The 23,281-nt window shown below is 40.2% G+C and overlaps 1 protein-coding gene across 2 annotated transcripts; it reads left to right on the top strand.

Annotated features, from left to right (window-relative positions):
- Positions 1–7,821: 7,821 nt before the first annotated feature.
- caprin1b (cell cycle associated protein 1b) lies at positions 7,822–22,437 on the top strand. 2 transcript variants are annotated; one of them, XM_049574370.1, is made up of 18 exons: positions 7,822–7,979; positions 9,701–9,865; positions 10,003–10,065; positions 10,183–10,269; positions 10,378–10,616; positions 10,699–10,781; positions 14,167–14,358; positions 14,477–14,529; positions 14,618–14,701; positions 16,996–17,178; positions 17,253–17,361; positions 17,445–17,506; positions 17,773–17,865; positions 18,371–18,517; positions 18,878–19,031; positions 19,201–19,377; positions 21,664–21,770; positions 21,884–22,437. In XM_049574370.1, the coding sequence occupies exons 2-18, from the start codon at positions 9,701–9,703 to the stop codon at positions 21,968–21,970; spliced, it is 2,085 nt and encodes a 694-aa protein (XP_049430327.1). In that variant the 5' UTR covers positions 7,822–7,979; the 3' UTR covers positions 21,971–22,437. The 2 variants fall into 2 exon arrangements, with proteins under 2 accessions (XP_049430327.1, XP_049430326.1); XM_049574369.1 differs by having other exon boundaries at positions 19,198–19,377.
- Positions 22,438–23,281: the final 844 nt, after the last annotated feature.

Below are 23,281 nucleotides of genomic sequence, written 5' to 3'. Positions count from 1 at the left end.
AAAACATGCAATCAATAAAAACAAAGGCAATATAACAAATAAACAAACAAACAGAAACATACCAGGGAACAAGCACTGGTCAATTTAGGGTGGCAATAAAGACAGTTTAGACAATAATATATTATTTATTATCATAGACAAGAGGTTTTGCACAACCACACAGGTATTTTCAATCGTGGCTGATCAGATTCAGGTTGGAGTTGTGCAAAGCTATATATTCGGATTTACATGAACCTGTCCCACAGCAAAACTAACAGGAAAGCTCCTGAAGTCCCAAAATCATTATTATTTTTTATCTTGTTGCACAGTATAATAACTTGTGTGCATAAATCATTAAAGACATATCATCTTTCAACCTTGATGGCTCCCTAATTTAACATTTCAGTTCTGCATAATGAGTACCTTTTGATACTTTAGGTGCTGGTTATAGCCTTCTTATGTACTTTTGATCTCAGGTAGAATTTTTAATGCAGGACTTTTACTAACAGAGGTAAAAGAAGTGAAGACAAAGGAGTAGAAGCGCTGCTGGGTCTTAGTAGTAGTCACATACAGGTGCTCTTTGGATACTTCAGGTGTACTATGTTTATTCCATCTTAAAATGATAAAATGATCTCACAACTAGAAAGTAAAAATTTACGAGTTAATGAAACTTAACTGGTAACATTTGGTTAAAAAGATGGATTAAAGTAAGTTAAAAATCCAGTGAAAACATTTGTACTAAGTTTGGAGAAATACAACATTTAAGTGAAAATACTTCATTTATTTAAGTTCTATTATAGGTGAATGGAGTTAATATTAGTAACTTAATTTACCTAAGTTACCTTACCTATAAATAACTGAGTTACCTGAACTCAAACCAAAGAATATTTAAACTTAAGTATTAATAAACTTTGGTTTCCTCAAACGGTTTTTACCAGGTTTTGCAGTGTATGAAGGGCTCATTGTAAGTCTCCTTCAAAAACAATCTGAGGCACACTGTGGGGTTTGTGCAAAAAACTGTGGTGGTAAAAGCAGTATTCATAGATAATAGTATCAATACAAGCTCTAGGCCACGGCATTGCACAAGCAGAAGTGATACTGAAAGAATAAAGAGGGCAAGTGCTCAGTTAGGTTCACTTGTAGTTCAAGTCAAGGAAACTTTTGGTGCTCTAAATTAAAAATATAAGAGAAGTTCACTATCAAGGACCACACCACAATAATATGCTGTTCAGTTGTTAATTGTAATTCAGGATGTGTTGGTTGTTGAGGACTGGCGAATGGATTGGGTGAAGGTGTAAGAGGGATGTCTTCTGTTAGGTTGATCTCGGAGGATGTATGGGAGATGGGGCAGAGGGAGACTCAGTGTAGGGGCTGATTACAGGCCCCCCTCCAGATGTTACCTAGAATGAGACACGGGAGAGGTACGCAGCAGATTGAATAAGAAGAGATGACGAGAGAAGGGAAGAGAGGATGAAGGGATGTTGGTAGGGATGAGGTAGGGAGGATGAAGGGAAGGGAAAGGGAGAGTGGGTCAAGAAAGCTGAGACAAACAGGGCAGGATGGGTTGACCAGGTATAAGTAGGCTTGGCAGGTAATCAGAGGTGTGGCCCTGCTCCCGAACCTGTCATTTATATTTAAAGCTTTGTCTAGTCGGGCATAAAACACTGACCAGTTTTAACCCCATCAGGGCCCTGTTTCTTTATGTAAACAATACACAAGAGATAATTAAATGATTATTATTGATTCCTGAACATGTAAGTAGCATTTCTATATTGCATGTAGGTTCATTTTTAACTGCTTCGCTGTAATGCTGTGTAGTTGAAGCTCTAAAATTTTCAAACTGATCATATGTTTTGTGTGTGAAATCTTTATCTGCCATGTAACTACAAATGTTGTGAAGTAAAAAGTGCAGTATTTCCCAGAGATACAGCTCAGAAGACAACAGAGAAAATAACTAAAAAGGAGATATTTGCAGTACAAGTAGCTCATACATGTTAGTACGTATACAATTCTTGTGCAAATTTAGTTACTCTCTGTCACTGTTGAAATAATTTAAGATAAAATACAGATTTGTGATTGTCTTCTTGACAAAGCTCAAGAAGAGAAGATGATAGGCCTACTAACTTGTAAACTGATAGAGGAGAGAGGATGACTAACGCTATGAAACATCCCAAAATAAAATCTTTTCAAAGTTGCCTCTGTTATAATGATACTTCTATATAGTTGCAACCCTTACAGCCTTTTCCTTTTCAAACCAGAGCTACTGTGGGCTCTCCGTCTTATCTGCTGCCAAAGCCTCGGGGCTGCCTGCAGGAGGGAGGGACACAGACAGCAGTTGGACTGGGCAGAGAGATAAAGCACCAACAACTCCAGCAGCAACAGTCAGCTCCTCAGCCAGATGCAACGGGAGAAAGATCGCAGGCAAGCTCTGAATTCAGGCTGGATGCATCCTTGGGCGAGACAGTTGCTGGACTGTGTGGGCTCACTGGATAGATACCAAGCTGAGAGGGCCCAGGAGCAAGGTGAGCATGGCACCGCGTTGTGCCAGCTACACAGAAAGCAGAGCAGCTTGACAGAGATAAAACTCCAACTGCACGTCCTTCAAATGAAAAACATTTTTAGAGCAAGGTTTTCGCCCACTGTCTTTGTACAACAAAGCAGCACAGTGCAAGTGTGATGGTGGCTTTCTTAGAATGAATTAAATAAAAATGCCACACACTTGAACCCTGAAATCTCCCTTTAACTTCTCTCAGGTGATTGATAAAAACAGTCTGACACAAGGTTCATACTACATCTGATCTGTAGCTTTCCATCATATCACACAATCATCCTCACTGGAAAGAGTTTGCCCAGTCATCATGGAAATGTAGATGTTTAAATATCCATTTTTATTAGCATTTTAAGGACTGCTCATCCATGCTAGCTTACAAGCTTTACAGTTAATTCTTGAGAATTCCCTCACTTGGTCTACTCTGTAGCTCTTCTGTAGCTTTGGATTGTGTCATGCAATTGGTCTTAACTTAATAAGTACTTAAAGGGACAGTTCACGTCCCTTTTTAGGTAGGAATTGTGCAAATTTGCACTAAAGTCCAATCAGTCTTTTTTCAGCATTGGCAGTATAAAAACAAAATCGGGGAGTGCGGCAAAATGCTGCCTACCTAATTTTGTTTATACAGAATGCACCTTTTTAGGGGCAGTGTAAAAGGGGCTCAAAACAATTTTTTCCTTTTGCCTATTAATCTACGGAGGAGTGCTTTGGTGGGAGTTGCAGAGTGTTAGTGTTGCCCGTAGAGATGTCTGCCTTCTCTCGAATACAATGGAACTAGATGGCACTCAGCTTGTGGTGCTCAAAAACTGAACAGCAATGTCTCTTTTCAGAAATCATGACCTGGTTACTCAAGATAATCCACAGACCTTGTTGTGAGCAGTTTCATATAGCAACTATTTTCTTTCTACCCAACTACAACTGCCAACTGCATCACCACACAGACGGAAGCATGCATCTACTGCTAGCTCACCTGGCATCACTGAGCTAGCTAGCATAAGCCACTTGACCATGAGTAGATGCACGCTTCGTTATGCGCGGTGATACGGTTGGCAGATGGTGTTCAGCTGAAAGAAGAAGTTCCTACATGAAACTGCTCACAATCGGGTCTGTGGATTATCTTGAGTAACCAGGTCATGATTTCTGGAAAGAGACATTGCTGTTGAGTATTTCAGATGCATTTTTGATGCTTTGAGCATCACAGGCCGAGCACCATCTAGTTTCATGATATTGGAGAGAAGGCAGATGTCTCTACGGCGAATATCTCCAACACTCTGCAACTCACACCAAAATGATCTAAACTGTTAAATAACACTACAGGTAAGAGGAATAATATGTATTTTTGATCTGAGGGCGAACTGTCCCTCTAAAGTGCTCAGAAAAAAATGCAGATGTGAACATCTATATTTTATCACCATTATCTGCTGAGGAAGATCTTCAGATTAGCTTCTGAGTAAAGCTTGTGGTGAGATTTTTTGCAAACTGCTTTGTCCAAGGTCATTAATGAACTTCAAATCTTGACATTATAAATAAAACATTTTTCAAATAGCAACAATCTGACCACCACATGGCGTCTGACGCTACATTTAAGCTATATCAAACTACATTTTATCACTATCATTCTGTGGAATTACATGAAATGGTTTTTGCTTTTTTCTCTTTGAAATTCAGCCTGATATATTCGGTATCTATAGATTTTTGTAGGCTTCTTATTTAAAGTAAAGTTCAGAGGGTTTATAAAGGGTTGTCTTTGTCATAATGAACACCACTGATCTGTGGGGTTTTTATCAAAATTACACATCAGCCCCATCAACGCCGCCAAAATGTCACGTTGCACAATCTCAGGGCTCAAGGACAAATTTATGACAGAAGAGAAGCAAGAGCAGAGAGAAGTCCTTGCTGATATGACACCCAAGTCATCTGCTACTTCCTGTGGAGCTGCCTGAGAAAGCCCAGAGGATGCAACTGGCATGCAAAGATGAAGCTTTCCTGGGGGGTTGGTGTGCACTGCATTCACTTCCTACCCCCCCCCCCCCCCCTCCTATTCACGATGACACCTCTCTCATGGCTTCCCAGATAGACAGGTCAACTCCAGATGGTTCAGTGTGATAGGGGTAACACTGCTCACAGCGCACCATAAAACTAGCATATCATTCAGTGGTAAAACCCTTATCTGGTTCTTAAGGCTTCCTAATGTCACAAGAAAGGAGGTACAAGCTTCATGTCTCAATGTGAATTTTTTAAATAAGGTTTGTAAGTATGTGATCGTTATGTCCTGGGCAACACAAGCTATCTCTTTCTGCTTTCATTCCTATCTAACGTGGAATTTGGGGAATAAATAGTTAAGAATGCAGACAACCTTTTGGGAAGTGGTGTCACTCATGCCCAGCTTCCTGTTTTGCCTGCTTGGTGCTGAGAGCATTATGGAGTTGAAAGCAGTGTGGAATTTGAGGGCAGCTGGAAAATTAGCGTCAGCACTAAGCAAACAGTAGAATTATACAAACAGCTATTTCTCTCGTCATTCAGCAAATTAAGTGATTTTAAAGTTCCTTTACTGATTAGTTGAGTATAGCAGGGCTGTTGCAGGATATACAATCAATATGCACCATCTTGCTGAATCATAAGTGATTTCCTGTTAAGTAAGTCTCCTAATTAGTAGTGGAACAAAGATGGTTATCCATACATCATGGACTATCTGGACGCAGGCTTGCAGGCCCATTTCCTGAAATAAGAGGACGCTGGACGTATTGTTGATGCTTTGATAGCACAAACTCTGGAACAGCAATAGCAAAGCCGACCACTTCCTGCCTAATCTGCAGTGAAGTGATAATTAGGCAACCATTTCAAAGCCCTCCTCCTAAACTGTCACAGGTCTACAAAGATGGAAATATTTTAACGATCACTGTCACCACATGGGATTAAAATAGAAAGCTGTGGAAGTGACAGTGGGTTTTAGAATGTGACGGTGTAAAGGTCAGAGGTCAGACGAGGAAACACCCTGGAATTCTTTTAGAAAATGGCCGGTGGGCTGTGTCCAGTGTTGTTGTTTGATTGAAATATAGCAGGCCGCGGAAATGAGTCACTCGTTGAAAGGGAGCTTCACTTACCCTCGGGACCCTCCCATAATCAGTATTATCCCTGAAAGAAAACACTTTCAGTGGAACTGTGCAATCAAAAAGCTCTGCAGCCATGTTAACTGCTTCCTGTATTTGGCAAAACAAAAGAAAAGCTGGTTTCACATTCTTCTGGTCCGTTTGCTCCCAGTTACACACTGATGGAAAGTATGTGCTCAGGGGTGAAGCAAGAAGGGGAAAACATATCAGTGGTCCCAAAGATATTGGGAAATTTAGATAATCAAATATGTATCCACTTGTTTTCAGTATTTATTCAGTGTGTGTGTGCATATCTGCTTTGTGTGAGTGTGTGTGAGTGAGCTGTTGATTTTTACATATAGTAGTAAATGTGTCGGTTTATTGAAAATGGATGACAGGTGTATATATTTCAGAATTAAAGGATGAACATAAGCAGAACATTGTCTCAAATCGGTTTTGTTGTTGATCATACTGCTGAGCTTTACTGCCCCCTACTGGTTTAAAGTGGCAGTGAAGATGGCAGCACTGACATGATGTCTGGATCCAGTTTTGTTCTTGTGTGTATCCAAGACTTTGCATTTACTTAAGTGCTTGCACATCCCATTATAAGATATAATTATTTAATGAATTCTCAATATAGGAAATATTGGAGTTGTATCTTTAAAAAATTTTTCTCCTTGTGTGAAAAATGAGAGGCAGAGTTTGTCAACTTAAAGTCAAGACAAAAGAGAGATAAGAATGAGATGCAGATGGATTTGTGGTTGTAGAACTGGCAGGTTCATATTTGTTTGATATGTTCTAAATGTAAACAACATATTAGGAAATACTGAAAATCAGGATAACATATTTTTGGAGCTAACCTCTGAGTTCCTGAAAATACAATGCAAAAGATATCCCTGGTTATATTTACATGATAACTTTACAGTTGTAAATAGTCATAAATTTAGGACTTTAAAACTAGGCCAAGCCTGTCATTATAACTCATCATATACCTGTCTTTTTATTGCAATTATTACAGGTTCTGTCGGTGTAAAGTACAAATGATTTATATATTCAATCATTTATCATTCAGACCAACAGACTAAAGAAATGTGTGCACTTTTACTCTGGTGTTTCAAGTGGGGTTCTTATTTTCCCTGCTTCAAAGTTCAAAGTAACAACTTTGCAATAATAATCTTTCTGCGGTAAAACTAACATCCATTTTTATGCAGAATACATTAATTCATTTATCGAGAAGGGCCAGCCTATGTGGGCAGTACATGGCAAGGAGTGCTCAGTAATGCTCCTATTGATGAACTAAAACTAATCATTTCAAGAGTCACAGTCAGGCAAATCAATCATATTTACAGTTTGGGAATTTTTAGATTTAAATTAAATGTGATTTTTTAAAATAATTTTTATTATTATTTTATTCCAGATCTTTTTGACTCTCACTTTCAGTCTATTTGCGTGGCTTTGTGCAGTCTATTTTAGTTTTGGGCCTATTCAGGAATCCAAAATAACCTTTTGATCTGTTTAAAATTAAGTTATTGTTATTAGCATTATTACAGTCATTGGTTCATGGATAAAATTTTCCTTTTTAAATATCCATATTTTAGTTGTGGTAGTGTGTCTGCTTTCTGGATTTTGAATAAGGCTTTTGTCTTACATTCTGCAACCTAATCTTTTGCAAAGTATTAAATAAAACTTTAATTAAAAGATGTAACTTTAACTCAACTTCAACTTCTAAAGGTCTTTTCAGTGACAGTCATATTCAGATATTTTAAATGCCCATTTTCATGTTTAACTTGAACTTCAAATTGATGTGCAACTGATGAACAGTTCACGTACTGTAATGACTAATGATGAAGTGAGGCAGCTGTGAACTAACATACACTCAGCGGGATGGGACAGCTGCTGCAGAAATAAAAATACTGTACAGTGTATGGTGAAGGCAAACAGACAGAATAGCCTAATCAAAGCTAATGATTGTGCAGATTTTCTGCCAGGAGGGTGTTGACGTTTTTGCCTGATCACAAATAGCAACTACGTAAAGTTTCATTGCAGGAAAATTAATAAATAATTCTAGGTTTGAATGTATATGTTCACATTCTGTACGAAAATCTTGCTATTAAAAAATCTACGCTCAATTCGATTTTATTTTTTTGTTTTATTTATTCAGGCATGTCGTCGACAGCTAAAAACGGACCTTCGCCTTTATAAAGAGTTTCTCCGTCTTTCGAACCGTCTCAGTTGTCGGTGAGGCCGGCGGGGCGGATCCCACACTAGAGTGAAACAGAAAATAAAGCAACACAACAATAATAACAACTTGGCCATTTCGTACATTTGGCTAGCAAGCTCCCCTGTGGATATATACCATCAAGGTGGGTGAATCCGGAGCCGTGCCACCGAGGTAACGCGGCTCCCGGCCGGCTGTTGGTTAGCACGCGTCGCTGTAGCAGATGCTAGCTAAGTCACTGGTCTGTGCTAACGGTTGTGCGGCCAGGGCCATTTTACCAAACCTCAGCGATAACACCGGCGATGTGACCGCATTGTTGGGTGGACACCGGGCTACAGAGCTGGCAGCCGAAGATACAGCTTTGTAGCCGAAGTCATGTTGAAAATATTATGATAAGGAAAAATGCGGGGCTCTAAAACGTCCGTCCAGTTAACACAGTTCGGACTAAAGTTAGCCAGTTGCTACGATGAAATGGTTTTGATGCCTACGGATATAGTCTGACTGGTACATTTAAAGTGTTAATAAGATGTACTCAATGTTTATATATCGTTAATCCGTAACAGTTAGATTACACCGATAATGGACCATCTGTAGTAACGTTACATGTCCTGTTTTGCTAACGTTAGTGCTATTAAACCCCACTCGAGCTGCTAAGATTAGTCAATTAATTGCTTACCCGATCGGCAGAATATTTATCGTCATCTATTTTGATAACCAGTTAATCATTAATGCCATATTTCAAATAAAAATAGATATTTTCAGTTCCTCGAGTGTGAGGATTTGCTTCTGTCCTTGGGCTTACATTATGGTCAATGGAGATGAAGACACGTTGAAGCCATTTTAGGCTATAGGATATTGTAATAGGCTTTCTACTGTGTTATGTTTGTAGACCAAATGATTCATCAAGAAAATAGTGTATAGATTAATCAGTAACGGACACAGGCCTAATCGTAAGCTGCAGCGCTTTATCTGATCCTCAGTCACTTTTACCTCGGATGTTTCTATATATCACTTCTGTCAGTACACACGTAATCTCTTTATGACATTTGATATCTATCCACAGATCTGTCTAGGCTTATTGCATCATACATCTGATGTTATCTCAAGTGCAACTTATACAGTTGATTCATTGATTAGTCAACTGGCAGAAAATCCAGCACAAGCAATTTTGATTTACAGCCACAGAAATTAAAATCATTTTTAAAGCCAGGCGCTAAACATTTCACAGGTTCCAGCCTCTCAAATCTTGACACTTTGTGGTTTATTCAGGTCACTTTGTTTGTAAACTGATACCTTTTATGTTTTGTACTTTTTGTTAGAGTTAAAAAAACAAACAGGCACGTTAAATAAGTTGATTATGGGATTTTTTTGAAATTGTGATGGATATTTGTTCACTTATTTCTAGAGGTTGCATCAGTCCAACTCAAGTGACTCTGCTTTCCTCTTTCCAAATTTAAAATCTCTGTACTTAGCTGCATAAAAATCAATGTAATTGTTTTTTTGTACACATAACTGAGTCATGGTTTTGTCGCGGATGAATTCATGCAATTTAATGGATAATGAGATTGACAAAGACATTGTATCTGCATCAAAACCGATCTGAAGTATTTGATCAGTGCATTTCTGTTATCAGACCATTTATTGTCCATGTGATTTATTGAAGTGAGACAATGATTTTCAGAATAATCAGCAATGGAAAAAAAATGTTAGCCACAGCCCTACTCCCATGACACTGTTCTCAAAAGTCTTCATGCAGTCCAATGGTGATAGCGTCCATCTCCAGTTAATCATATCTCTATGAATTTATGTAATTTCTTCATCTCTGTGTTATTACCAGCAGTTAACCTTTCGCTCTTTAACTTCTAGATGCCCTCAGCGATGAATGCAAATAGGACAGTGCAGTCTGCCAGCCCAGATGTGGGATCCGCTCCAGGGTCAATGGGCAGTTTTGCACTTGGTGGACAGTCCGAAGTTATGAAGCAAGTGCTGTGCGTCCTCGATAAGAAGGTCCGCAACATGGAGAAGAAAAAGGTCAGTACTGTTGAGAGCCATCTGTTCCAGATCCTTCCCAATAGCGTAGCTACATTTCTGTTGTGTACAGTATGAGTCATGACAGTTGTCCCACTCAGAAGCGATCCATTGCTGAAGTTTTGGATGTTCTGTTACAGAGTAAACTGGATGATTATCAAGTCAGGAAGGATAAAGGAGAGCGTCTGAATCAGGACCAGCTGGTAGGTGCACTAAAGCATTCATTATTTTGTACATGAGCACAAACAACCTTGTAATTCTTACAAAGATTTTACAATCGAGTAATGTGTGAAATGTCTCTTTTTCCTTTACCTATTTAGGAGGCCCTCTCCAAATTCCAGGAAATCACGAATAACTTAGAGTTTGGCAGAGAGTTGCAGAAGACCTTTATCACACTGGGACAAGATGTAAGAACATTTTTTTAGTGAAATTGTTCCCTCAGAGTGCTGTCCACCCTGACTCACATTAACTTGACTTCATGTGATTCATGTTCTTTATATTATTATTATTATTAGATCCAGAAGGTGGTGAAGAAGTCTGCGCGGCGGGAGCAGCTGCAGCGGGAGGAGGCGGAGCAGAAACGGCTGAAGACGGTTCTGGAGCTGCAGTTCCTCCTGGACCGACTGGGTGAGGACACTGTGCGGCAGGACCTGAAGCAGGGAGTCGGTGGCTCGCCGCTGCTGACAGACGCAGACCTCGCAGCTTTTGATGAGTTCTACAAGCTAGTGGGGCCAGACCGTGACCAAAATGTCAGGTAAGTCTGAGGCACTGATTCGTGGATGAAGCTGACATGCAGTCGTTTTGTCGGCCCACACAACTTATCTCTACATTTGCAGGTTGGTTGACCAGTATGAAGAAGCATCGGTGCACCTCTGGGACCTCCTGGAAGGGAAGGAAAAGGCTGTGGTTGGAACGACATGTAAGTGAAATTTAACTTGGAGCCCATGAATGGTTGCAAGCAGAAGAGCTTAATATTTTGGTAAAGGGTTGCATTGGCTATTCACAGGGCAAACTGCATTATACAGCATAAACAGTTGAGGAATCGATCATCAGTTGACAGGAAATTAATTAGGAAGATCTGAAGATGTTAACTCTGGCTCTAGAATCTGGTGATGAACATTTTTCACTATTTACTGACTTTTAAAGATAAACGATTAATCAGTTCAAATCAAAAATAACTGGCAGATTAATCAGTGTTGAAAATAATTATTAGTTTAAGTCCAACTGTAATTTGAAGTTGACACAAAGGGATTCATTATTATTTAAGTCAAACTGGCTTTATTTAGATGCCCAGCTGGTGGTGAAAATTGCTGGCAGGACATTTTATCAGATGGTTGGTGACAACAGTCATCAGCGAGCGTTTTATTGTGTTGAAGCCATAAGTGCTTATCCCATACCCTTGAGTAATCCCAAGCCAATGTAGATAAAGTTGTGAAACGCTCAAAACAAAACCCTCTTCTCATTAACCAGTAGTTAGTGTAGCATGTGTGTTGTATTTTGTCAATGCAGCATGTGTGCAGTGCTGTGATGTGAATAATCGGGGCTTGGGGATATTGGCGTACTGCATTCTCAGCGATCTGGCCTCAGGACTCGCACTGCTGCATTCTGCTTGGGGGCTGAGCGCTGTGGGCTTATCCTGACTCAGCAGCAGGGCAGGGTGCCAGTGGCCCTGTCGCCTGTGGTTCCACTGGTTAGATCTCTGGAGCCACATTAGGATACCGGTGACCCAGTTCACTGTAGTGACACCAGCCAACCCTTTCACCTCGGTAAGGAGGTCTCACTTGGTGACTCAGGGTGATATTTATTCAGGCAGCAGCAGACTTCTTGGCCTGAGGCTTGAGGCAGTAAAGGAAATAACACCAGCCTGCTTTGCCTGGAGAGCCAAAAGTGGAAATGCCTGAGCTAGCTTAAAGGCTCTTCTAGTGTTTTCTAGGGAATTACATGGAACTATTGTTATCGTAGCATATTTCTTATCTTGTTAGTCAGCAATGTAGAACATGTTAGCCCCTATCAGGCCTTGTATTTTTTAAATCATGAATTAATGTTCATAGTTTTCAGTTTACCCTGTGACTGTTGAGTGTTGAGGTTTTCTAAACTTTGTGTTAAATCATACCTGAAGATGTTTTGTGAACAGTAAAAGTAAAAGTAGAAGCCGACCCCAGATTCACTCTCGTTTGGTGTTTCACCTCGCTATATTTGTCTTTCTCACGCTGTGTCTCTTGGATATCTGCTGGGTACAGTCTGGCATGAGGTCACTACCTTTTTAAAAGAGCCCCAACCTCACCTGAGGACAGCTGCGGTACATCCCCATAAACATCCCAACCATAGAAAATAAGACAATACAGGCAGAAGGCAGAGAGTCTGCAGAAAAATACACCCACTCCTGCACAGTATAACTTTAAGATTTGATTGTTGCTCATCACATTTTAAATATTAAATTGTATGAATAAATAAATAAATAAATATAATGCCTTGAAGTTTTCAGAGGCTTTTAAATTGGATATTTAAATGAGTTGTGTCATGACCACCATGTTGAGTTTAGGACCAAATAATGGACGCTATTTGGCTTTGATTGCTGCAGTCTGGCTAGGTGAACTTAAAACAGTCTTATGGCCTCATTCACCTCTCACCTGCCTTCAGTCAGCTGTGTCAGATGGAGTAAAAGTTTTGACTTTACTAAGTCAGTTAAATTAGTAGCATGGCAGCTCTGCTTTAGCAAGCTGTCTAAGCTAGCCACCAGCACCTACTTGTCCAACTGAAAACAAGACAACTCTTGGTCGCTCTTCATCCCCATCCTCTCCATCAGTGCTCGCCAGCTAAATTACAAGTGAAAACCAAGCCCAGATTTGCTCTGGTTTTGGAACGAGCATTGTCCACTTGGCGTTTTGTCTCCCTTTATTTGTGTTTTGTTGGTGGTGTGTTCCCTTTTTGTTTTTTTGTTGTTTTTTTTTTGTTTTTTTTTTAAGCTTCCTCTTTGATGTGTGTTGTTAGATAAATACACCGCCAACCACTTCTAGTGGGTTATAAGCGATGATAAGAGGGATTACTTTTGTATGAGTCTATACATGGATATTTTAGGAAACTCCTGCGTAGTATACATTTAAATAATTCATCAGTTGTCAAAACAGTTGCTGATTTTTATTTTGCTTTTGATCATTTATTCGACTGTTGCTGCTCTGAAAGTTACTAAATAATTTTTAAAGAGAGTATCTTCATTTGTGAAAGAACAAATCTCTCTTGCAAGCTGAACTGTGAAATCCGTTCGTCACTCCACCCTGATCTTTTGTTAAAGGGATAGTTTGGATTTTTTGAAGTGGGGCTAAATGGGGTACTTAATCTATAGTCAGTGTATTCCATACAGTGGATGCCTGTTGGTGTTCCCCCTCTACTGAGAAGCACGCCGGGGTCCAGACAGTGCAGAAGCTAAGCTAAGATGGGGGTCAGCAATAAAAAATATTTTTGCCACCTCAAAAAAAAAATCAATATTATTATAAGTGTATGCTATATTGGGAGTGATTTCACCACTTAATCTTTCCATCAGACAGTCTGTACCGATGGTGAAGTCGTTAACAGCCTCAGTTCCCCATCTGTGCTCTTGTCAAAGCCACCAAACCCCACTGACAAAAATAGCTATTTTAGCCTGCTGAACATGGGAGCAGAATATATCGCTGCATGGATCAGTTAATTAGTTTGTGTTATGATGTGACTTTGGTGAATCTGAACGAACCATTTTACAAGCCAAAGTCACACAATTAGGCAAACAAATAACTTTTGGAAGCAGAGATAAACCAGCAGCTCCTTTGTTCAGCAATGTTAAATCACTCAATGGAGTCTGGCTTTTAAGAGAGCAATATAAAGACTTCATTTTCCTGTTAAAAATCACTGTTTGACGGCAAGGTAAAGCTGGGAAAACACTTAAAATATAGCATACACTTAATCTGGTATTGAATTTTTTTTTTTTTTTTTTTTTTTTTTTTTTTTAATGTGACTTGTTTTCGATGGCTAAAATATGTTTTGTTGCTAACCAATCTACAGCAGTAAATTGCTTAGCTTCCATGTCAGATTCCAGCCTGCTTCTCTAAACTGTAGGTGTGCCGACTAACATCTACTGTATGTAATACACTGTCTATAGATAAGTACCTCATACAATCCCACATTAAAAAAAATCTGAACTATCCCTTTAATAATTCAAAGCTCACAAAATAATGGTGTGATTGTTGTGACTTTGTAAATGTGATAATTGGATGTCTGTTTTCATGACTTGACTTCACAATGAATTGCTTCCTGTGTTGTTCCTCTGATAGACAAGGCACTTAGAGAGACTTTGGACCAGATTCTGTTGAGTGGGTACTTTGACCGGGTTCCATCTCATCAAAACGGAGTGTGTGAGGACGAGGAGGAGGAAGAGCCAGCCTCAGCAGCGGTGGCAGCGGCGGCGGCGGCAGCAGCAGCAGTAGCTGAATCGTCAGAAGCAGAAGAGCAGACTGTCGATCCAGGTGCTGACCACTCTCTGAAGTCATGCTACGTTAAATTCGCTAGTTTTAAAATGCTAATTTAATCAAGCCATAAAGAAATCATCACTGCATTCTCTAACATAGTTTTGTCTCTTTACAGAAACTGAAATAATTGAGGAGTTCACAGAGCCCATTGCGGTAGAAACAACAGAGGTAAGATTAATTTACCTCTTTTACAGTGAAGTCTTGAGGCTGATAATAATTATTGCATTGTGCTGATGTTTGCTGTTTTCTCTTGCAGTTTGTAAACAGACAGTTCATTCCAGACGGCACATACAGCGGTAGTGAGAAGGAGCAGGGTGATGAGTGGACCACTGAAACAGAGGTATGCTGTAGGGATGTTAAGGTTTACTTTTTCCTCTTTTGTGTTTGATTAATTGCCGTCTGAGTCTAGCTTTTGTGGCTGCCGTAAGCAGTCTGGCCCGAAATAACCTCAATTTGAAGCGAGAAGGTCCTTTTCGATTATTCTTGTTTCAGCTGGCTGAGGCATTTTAAACATGATTAATTCAGATCATTTTATGGCATAGAAAACTATGAATACGTTCAAGGGATGTCAAAGCCTTTGCATGACTTGTATACTTGTAGGCATTGGAGGGCAGAATTTGCAAACGAGTAGAGGATATTTTATTGGAACTTGACTGTGTGCTGATCGCTCCTCAGCCCGTAAAATATATATTTTTGTCACTGTTATTGCAGAAAAAAAAAAATCGCAAAATGTTTCGCAACAAGTTGTAAACAAATACTTCTTTGGATCCCCTGTGCTCACATAAGCAATGTGTTGCTGAGTGCCTACTGCTGGTATCACGTTACATCTGCATTTTCTTCCGTGTCATGTTCAAATCGGTTATATGATGTTCAGATTAGATGTGTCACTACATCATATCAGACTTAGATTTTTTTTGAGAGAGTATATTTGTCAGATTTTTTGTCAGTACTGGAATGTTACTGACATTCAGTTCAGCAGAATCCTGCAAATGATGGATGGCTTCAGCCACATAGTCAGAAAGGCCATGTTGTCCCTGGAAGGCATACACTACACAGATAACTAGATGTCGTCAGGAACGTTTGTTGGCAACCTGACACAATTCCTGGCCAAGATTTAAATGGATGTCCTTTCATCAGTCATTTAAGCTTCTGTGAGCATGCTCATGCTGGAGACAGTGAAGGTACAGTCGCACATGAGTGAATGCAGGTGAGTGACTGTCACCTGCTGGATCGATATTTGTGCTGAATGTGGGCAGTGTCTGATGTGGCGAACACGTAAAGCTAGCCTGCAAGCTAATGTTAACTAGTTTGCTAATAAATACTGTGAATTATGATGTCACAAGTGCCATACCTGTCTCCCGACTCTAAACCAGCCAGGCAGCAGCTCTCATGTGGGGTAGTTTGTATTTTTCATGGCCAATATCATACAATATCAGCTGGTTAGACACAGCAACAATCAGTGTCTCCTCCACACATACCTTGCTATCAGTTGAAGTTCACCAAAGTTGAGTTCCGCACAAGGCGAAGATGTAAATTTGCTTAACCTGCTTTGCCCTCTGGTTGCATTTAAAGGAAGTGAATGGGAGGCGAATATTTGCCAATGATTTTTTATCATTAATATTTTATTTAAAATGTTTGCTTTTTTTCTGACATTAACAGTGTCACCGAATGTTAATGAATCAAATATATGTACTTACACAAGGGACAAACAATACAATAACAAAATAAAATAATGACATAAAAATACATGCATAATTCACTTCAAGATATGTCTACACCCGCAGTGTACTCCAAGTAGCTTTTCCACTCTGTCACATATTTTTCCGTCTTGTCCTTAGAACTGAAAGAGATTTGTTCATATGATGCACATTTTGCCAGCTCTGTGAACCATTCCTTAAAAGAGGGCTCACCTGGTTTCCTCCATTTTCTCATTATAATTTGCTTTCCCACCATTACACTGGTCTGAATAAAGCCCCTGGTTCCACAGTGAGATGTCATTTGTGGGTCACTGAGAACATACAGCCACGGGCAGATCTCAAAGTTAGCCCGTGTAATTTTTTTTTTTTTCTTTCTTTCATCTAGTAGTTCTGAATCATGGGGTATTCCTAGAGTAGGTGAAGAAGCTTCCTTTCAGAACTGTAAACTCAATGAATATTTGCCAATGTTAATTTTTCTCTGTCAGTGTACCTTAACTCTGTAACTTCTTTTTTTGTTACCCAACTATAATCAGTTTCAACATGAAATGCTTTTCTGTGGCACATTGTCAAAGAAGATTAGTCCTCCTACTATGATTCAAAGGTGCACAGAGTGGTGAATCATTTTATAGATGCTGCAGTGTATGTACAGGCTTTTGCTTCAATAAGGGTTGTCAGCCAGATGTCTGAGCACCACCATGTGAGGGTGTGATCCCTCAGGATAAGTCTGCAGTGTGTAATTTGCTCCGACTGGTCCAGGTTTTTGTGTGACATTTCTCCACAAGAATGCTCACATTACAGGTTTAATTATGAGCTGTGATGTTTCTATTTATGAACTGTGTTATGAATATAACCCCACAGCTATCATGTTATTATCACTGTACCAGCTCTGTTATTCCTCCTCCTGTATTCACCTGTTCTGTTTGTCTTCCACTTTCAGGCAGTCAGTGCCATGCAGCAGCAGCAGCAGCAGCAACCCATGCAGCCTGCGGCTTCACCTGTTGCCCTGGAGACCCACCCCATGAACTTAGCGTCTCCTGTGCCCCCAACTGACCCCCTGGTCAGGAAGCAGGTGGTGCAGGACTTAATGGCACAGATGCAGGGAACGTACAACTTCATGCAGGTGGGAACTTTGTGCTAGGAATGTCTGTTGACTGTAGATATTGAGCACAGTGCTCATCACTTCTCTGCTCTCAGGACTCCATGCTGGAGTTTGACGGACAGCCCATTGACCCTGCCATCGTCTCAGCGCAGCCGATGAAGCCCGCTCAGAACATGGACTTACCACAGATGGTGTGTCCTCCAGGTACGTTTGTCAAAGAGAAACTCAGTTCTAATGTCTTCTGCTGTGTAAAAATGGCACTTGTACTTAAACTCAAATCTTTTTAGTTCATCCAGAGTCCCGGCTATCGCAACCCAACACTGTTCCTGTCCAACCTGAGCCCACACAAGTGAGTAATCAAACTCGACATAATTGACAGACAACACTGTTTATGAGGTTTCTACTGTTTTTTCCCCCCCGTTAAAGGGGTTTTTTGGGGGGGAGTTTTTCCTTATCCGCTGTGAGGATCCAAAGGACAGAGGGATCTCGCATGCTGTAAAGCCCTGTGAGGCAAATTGTGATTTGTGATATTGGGCTTTATAAATAAAATTGATTGAGTGATGTAGCCTGCTGAAGACATGTTAAATGTTTGACTTTTACTTCCTTTGTTTTCAGGTTCCTATCGTCTCCCCAACTCCACCCCCCATGTATCAGACCTCACACACGCCAGACCCTCGACCCTCAACAGAAACCATCGACCCCATCCAGGTAAACCACGGTGCTCTGTGAAAGAGTCCCTTTGTTAGGAAAAAGGTAGACCTCATATTGCTGCGTATCTTATCAGATTTTACATGATCTAATTCAGACACTTGCTTTGACAGCTTAATATTTTTTAAATTGTGTGTGCCAAAATATGTTTAGAATCCCAAAACAAGGTACTGCTTAAGCATACATACAGAGACCAATCCCTAGTCCTTTATTTAGTTTATTAAATGTCGTCAGATTTAGTTGTATAGTGTTTGAAACCTACCCAGATCAGCCTGTAAAGTGCACACTTGTGTAAGCAATAAACTGTAGGTTAATGAATGATTTAAATAGCCTGGGACAATACAAAGGACATGGCTATCGTTATCAGCGTGCATCATATCCTCATCTCAACTTTTGCTCCTGCAAAGAAAATGTAAAGAATTTGGAAATCAAATTGTGAAACTTCAATCATACATGACACTGAGAATTGTTTCAACCTGCTGAACTTGTTTCCACTCTTTCCCAGACCTCCATGTCCTTGTCGTCGGAGCAGCCTCCACCCTCTACAGCTCTCCCACCTGCCTCTCAAACACAAGTTTTCCAGCCTGTTTCCAAAGCTCCTCACAGCAGTGGCATCAATGTCAACGCAGCACCATTCCAGTCAATGCAGACAGTAAGGCTTCTGGGATGAAGAAATGCCCATGTTATCAAATAACACCTGTCTTAAAAGCATTTAATGTTTGAGTTCATTCAAAGACCGGAACATCTGGACTGTCACGGAGATAAAAGAGGTCTTTGCAGAACTTTGTGCGTCACTGCCAGTGAAATCAAAATAGAAAATCATTAATGACTTCCATTAGGAATTGCTTGCAGAGTCCTCAAGTGCCCTCTCTCATCATACTGCAGTTGTATGTGTTTGTAGTGAAGCAGCTATATCCAGGAAATAATGAGTAATGGACTTTAGTCCTAATGAGCCTGTGACCTTTCCTCTGGTTTTGGCTTCACCACAATGTGGCCCTTGTTCTCCCCTCAGGTGTTCAACCTCAATGCCCCAGTCCCGCCAGCTAATGAGACAGAGGCTTTGAACCAGGCCAGCCAATACCAGAACAGCTACAACCAAGCCTTCAGCAGCCAGCCGCAGCATCCTGTGGAGCAGACGGAGATGCAGTCAGAACAGCTGCAGTCTGGTGGGCAGATTTTAAGTTTTGTTTTTCTCAGTATTGACTTACTGAATTGATTTGTCTTCCTGTGATAACTTCCCAGTTAAACTCCTTTTACATTAATACTGTGTGCTCAACTCAGATTGGAGATTGACGTGCATCTGTTTGGGGCAACCCACTCTGTGTTTTTTAGTAGTTGGTGCCTTCCATTCCCAAGAACAGTCAGGAGGCCATCAACAGCCTTCCCAGCAGGGCCCAGGCTTCGTCAGGCAGGGTCAGTCCTTCTACAATAGCAGAGGCATGTCTCGTGGTGGACCTCGCAATGCCAGGGGCATGATCAATGGCTACAGAGGCTCATCGAATGGATTCAGAGGTGAGCTCACAACCTACAGCCACAAATGAATCCTTAAAAAGCCCCTTTTCTGACATGGAGTATATGACATTGATGGCTTCATCTAACTGTTAAAGTGATGATGAGGGTGTCAGTTACATTATGACGTAATTTAGACATAATATGCCCTTCACAGAAACAAGTGGTGTCACTGAGGTGGAAAGTATGTGATATCAAGGAATGGTGTTTTCTGTGCTACAGGCTCATTTTGAAGCCTCAATTATTGACCATCTCGAGTGCGACCTTGTGTCTAGACTGCAAGCGTGTCAGAATTGTTTGTCTTGCGCGTCTCATGCCACAGATCCGCTCTGATTTTAATCTATGCAGCTGTCTGCATCGTTTAATCGACAATACATGCATGAATGCAAGGTTAATACCCAGTAGAAGGGCATTGAATAAATATATTGTATATGTTTACGTTTTTTCAACCTGGGTGGAACAGTGTTGTCTCTGGACAGAGCTGAAGAGCAGGACACTAAAGCCCCATTTCCACCAAACACTTTCAGTATGGTACCTTTGGAGCCAAAAGTAACCCTTCACACACGGTACCTAGACCCTAGCGTTTCCACTGCAAACAGAACCCTTAAATATGGGCAGGGTTGTTGTCACTCACTGCTCCGTCCAGCACTCACTGTATTTCCTCATTACTGGTGACACAGAGGGAAGTCTGCACCTCGTTTGTCGTCCACAGAACGAGGCTGCAAGCTGATATTTTCAGAGCAAAATAAAACAGGCTGCAGTGAGTCTCTCTCCATGGGATATTTAAAAATAGCAGGTTTGTGCATTTAGTCCTTCTGAGGCAAGCTCAGGGGCTTAGTGATGCAGGAAGACGCTCTGCCTGATGCTTTTTTTTCTCAGAGTGAGGATTAGAATATATGCATTTCACATAATGCAGTACAAATGAATATATATAAACGCTTGAAGATCCACTCATTACTAAAAGTGTATGTCATATCAAAACTTCGGAAAGTAGTCAGTGACATTTAAGGTGTGTTGATTGATTAACATCATCATCTCATGCATTGAGTAACAATACAGGTTAATGTTCCACTTTAAAAGTCGCCAGCAGTCGGCCCAGTAAATTAAGTTAATTTTTCTCCAGCTCCAGCTGCTGATAGAAGCAGTAAAACGTCCTTTCAATAACAATCTACTAATTAAACTCTCCACAGTATGACTCAGCACTGAGCAGAGTGACCATCCTCTATTGACCAATCAACAGACTGCAGTGTTCACAGCTCCACCTTTTAGTACCAGATCTGTATGCTAGGTACCCCAACAGAGGGGTGACCAAAAGTGGTAGAGGTATAGAACTATAGAACGGTACCATCCACAACTTTTCACAGCGGAAACGGGGGGAAAAAAGCATACCGAACTGAACTGTACCATACTGCTCGGTGGAAACGGAGCTTATGCTCACTTTCATTGTTCATTTCAGAACTCTGCTGACCATTGTGTCATGTTTTGACAGTCCACAAGCACTGATTGACTTTTAATTTATTTGCTCACATACTGTATTTAAAGAGTTTTGCTGTATCTTCATAATTTCAGTTGCCATCAATGAAAGATGAAAACAGTCTGATTCTTATTGTTGTTATGCCAGTTTTGTTTTGTTTCCTCCAACTCTTTTCAGGCACGAGGACAAAAAGAAAAATGTATAGACTAATCACACACACGAGAGGAATCTTTACAACTTTTCAATAAGTAAAAAAATATGTATTGTCTTGCATTAAATATGATAAATAAGTGCTCATAAGAACGTGGAACAAGAAGTCCATTAAAATCATCTGTGCGTATATACCTCCGCCAAGGAGATTATGTTTTCGCCGGCGGTGGTCTGTTTGTCTTGCATTCAAAGTTCCGAATGGATTTTGATGAGATTTTCAGGAAAGGTTGATAATGGGACAGGGAACAGATGATACAATTTTGGTGGTGATCTGTTGAAGCGAAGTGGATAAAATCATAAAATGGTGGGAAATCCAAGCAGCTTGGCAGAGGTCTGCGCTCTCCAAGTGCTTTTCTAGTTAATCTCATGTTATTATTGCCTCAAATTCAATTTTAAGGCATTCTGATTCAATTCAGATTAGCTTAATGAGTTTTTGTGATGTCACAGCTTGACTTTTAAGATTGCCTTTGTGATTTACAGAAAAATGACAAGGCGGTTGTTGATGTGTAAAATCACATATGTCTGAAAGGAGCTGAAGGGTCTGTGCTTATTTTATTGCTGATCTAAAGAGAAGCATTTTAAGTTTATATTCTTCCTATTTTCAGGTGGCTATGATGGTTATCGTCCTCCTTTCGCCAACACTCCAAACTCTGGTTATGGACAGACTCAGTTCAGCACACCTCGGGATTACTCAAATGGGAATTATCAGAGGGTATGACAGAAGCATTCAGCTCTCACACTGACTTTGTTTATGTCATCTTCTCTGTCTGTTGGAGAAGTTTCTAAAATGTCTGCCTTTGTTTTTCATCCCTGTGTGTGCTCAAGGATGGTTACCAACCCAACTACAAGCGCGGAGCTGGTCAGGGACCCAGAGGAGTGTCAAGAGGCAGCACTCAGGCAATACGATCCTGAAAAGGCCTTTCATAATGACTGTGACTGACTAACTTGCACCACACTGAAAATTCAAAATTCAAGAATGCATTTGCCCCAGCTCACTCATGTTCTCTCTCTTTTTTTTGTTCTTCATCAGTGGTATTTTTCCTGTCTCTTAAATCAAAGTAATGCCTGCTTTGATATTTGGAAATATTAGATCATTTAAAGTCTGGAACACAAAGCTGAGCTGTAAATCCAATCATCGATTTACACAAGCCATGTGTTACAATATTCCTGTAAACTTGAAAGATTTCATAAGTTATTTTTTGTATAAAAAAAATGCACCTGCCACTGCTGGTCCAACCCTCGGGAGTTTATTCCCCTTCTCAGTTCTTCTGTCATTTTGGTTCTAAAAAAAAAAAAAGCGTTTTATGTTCAATGAGCTCCCGTTTCCTTGTTTGTAAATTGATGTTGCTTCAAGAGTTTCAATAAAGTTGTGTTGCATACCCATGCTTCAGTCCCGGTTTACTGCTGTGGAGTTAAGGTATGAGCCAGTCAAGGTATGTTAGCTATTAAATTCTGCAGTAGATAATTTTCTATTGTAATGCTTTCTTTGTTTTATACAGGGTTGTTGTCTTTTTGCTGTGTAGTTTTATTTGTCTTAGTTTTCAGCAGCCTGTGCTACAGCACCACCACGTGGCGTATCAGAGTATAGCTACTGACAACACTAAATGAGTACAATATTATGCCCAAAATAGTTTTTGAATTTAAGGCTTCCTCACTAAAATATAAAACAAAAAGCAGTTGTGTTGGTTTAAAGTGTAACTTGACCTCTATATGTTATTTCTTGTGCTGACAAATTCCCAATGAACTGCTTTGTAGAAGTAAACAGTGCAATTAAACTTACATGTTGTCCTAAGGCAGACAGGCGTGTGTATCTGAGGTTGGGGGCTTTTTTTCCCCAAGGTGATATTCACAGACAGAATTCATACAAATCCTTCATGGTATCGCCAGTCCCGAACCCCAAATAACTGAAACTGGATCTGTAAATTCATCAGACTCCTTAATAATGCGTAATAGAAATAAGACAATAGGCCATGATTGCCATTGATGCTGTTTGGGCTTTTTTTTTTTGAAGAATAGCCTAGATGTTCAAGTAGTTAAAGATTAATTTGAAGAAGTCAGGAAGACTGTAAAATGCCAATCACAGTCACAGCTTCACCAAACCATGGTTTAACACTTGCTTTCTTTAACTATCTAGTCAGTCCAAACCCAAAGATGTGACTTACTATCATCGCACAAAGAAAACCAGCAAAAATATTAATTTATGATAATTTCTAAGTTAATTTC

Source organism: Epinephelus fuscoguttatus, linkage group LG4 (genome assembly GCF_011397635.1).
Source record: "Epinephelus fuscoguttatus linkage group LG4, E.fuscoguttatus.final_Chr_v1".
Taxonomy (NCBI): domain Eukaryota; kingdom Metazoa; phylum Chordata; class Actinopteri; order Perciformes; family Serranidae; genus Epinephelus; species Epinephelus fuscoguttatus.
Note: the sequence above shows the minus strand (reverse complement) of the source record. Positions and strands in the feature narration are given on the sequence as shown.

Excerpts from the sequence above, each read along its gene's own strand:
- caprin1b (XM_049574369.1), top strand. The coding sequence starts at position 9,701 with ATGCCCTCAGCGATGAATGCAAATAGGACAGTGCAGTCTGCCAGCCCA. Across the intron at positions 10,782-14,166 it reads GGCTGTGGTTGGAACGACAT|ACAAGGCACTTAGAGAGACT; the intron begins GTAAGTGAAATT and ends TTCCTCTGATAG. Across the intron at positions 18,518-18,877 it reads CATTCCAGTCAATGCAGACA|GTGTTCAACCTCAATGCCCC; the intron begins GTAAGGCTTCTG and ends TTCTCCCCTCAG.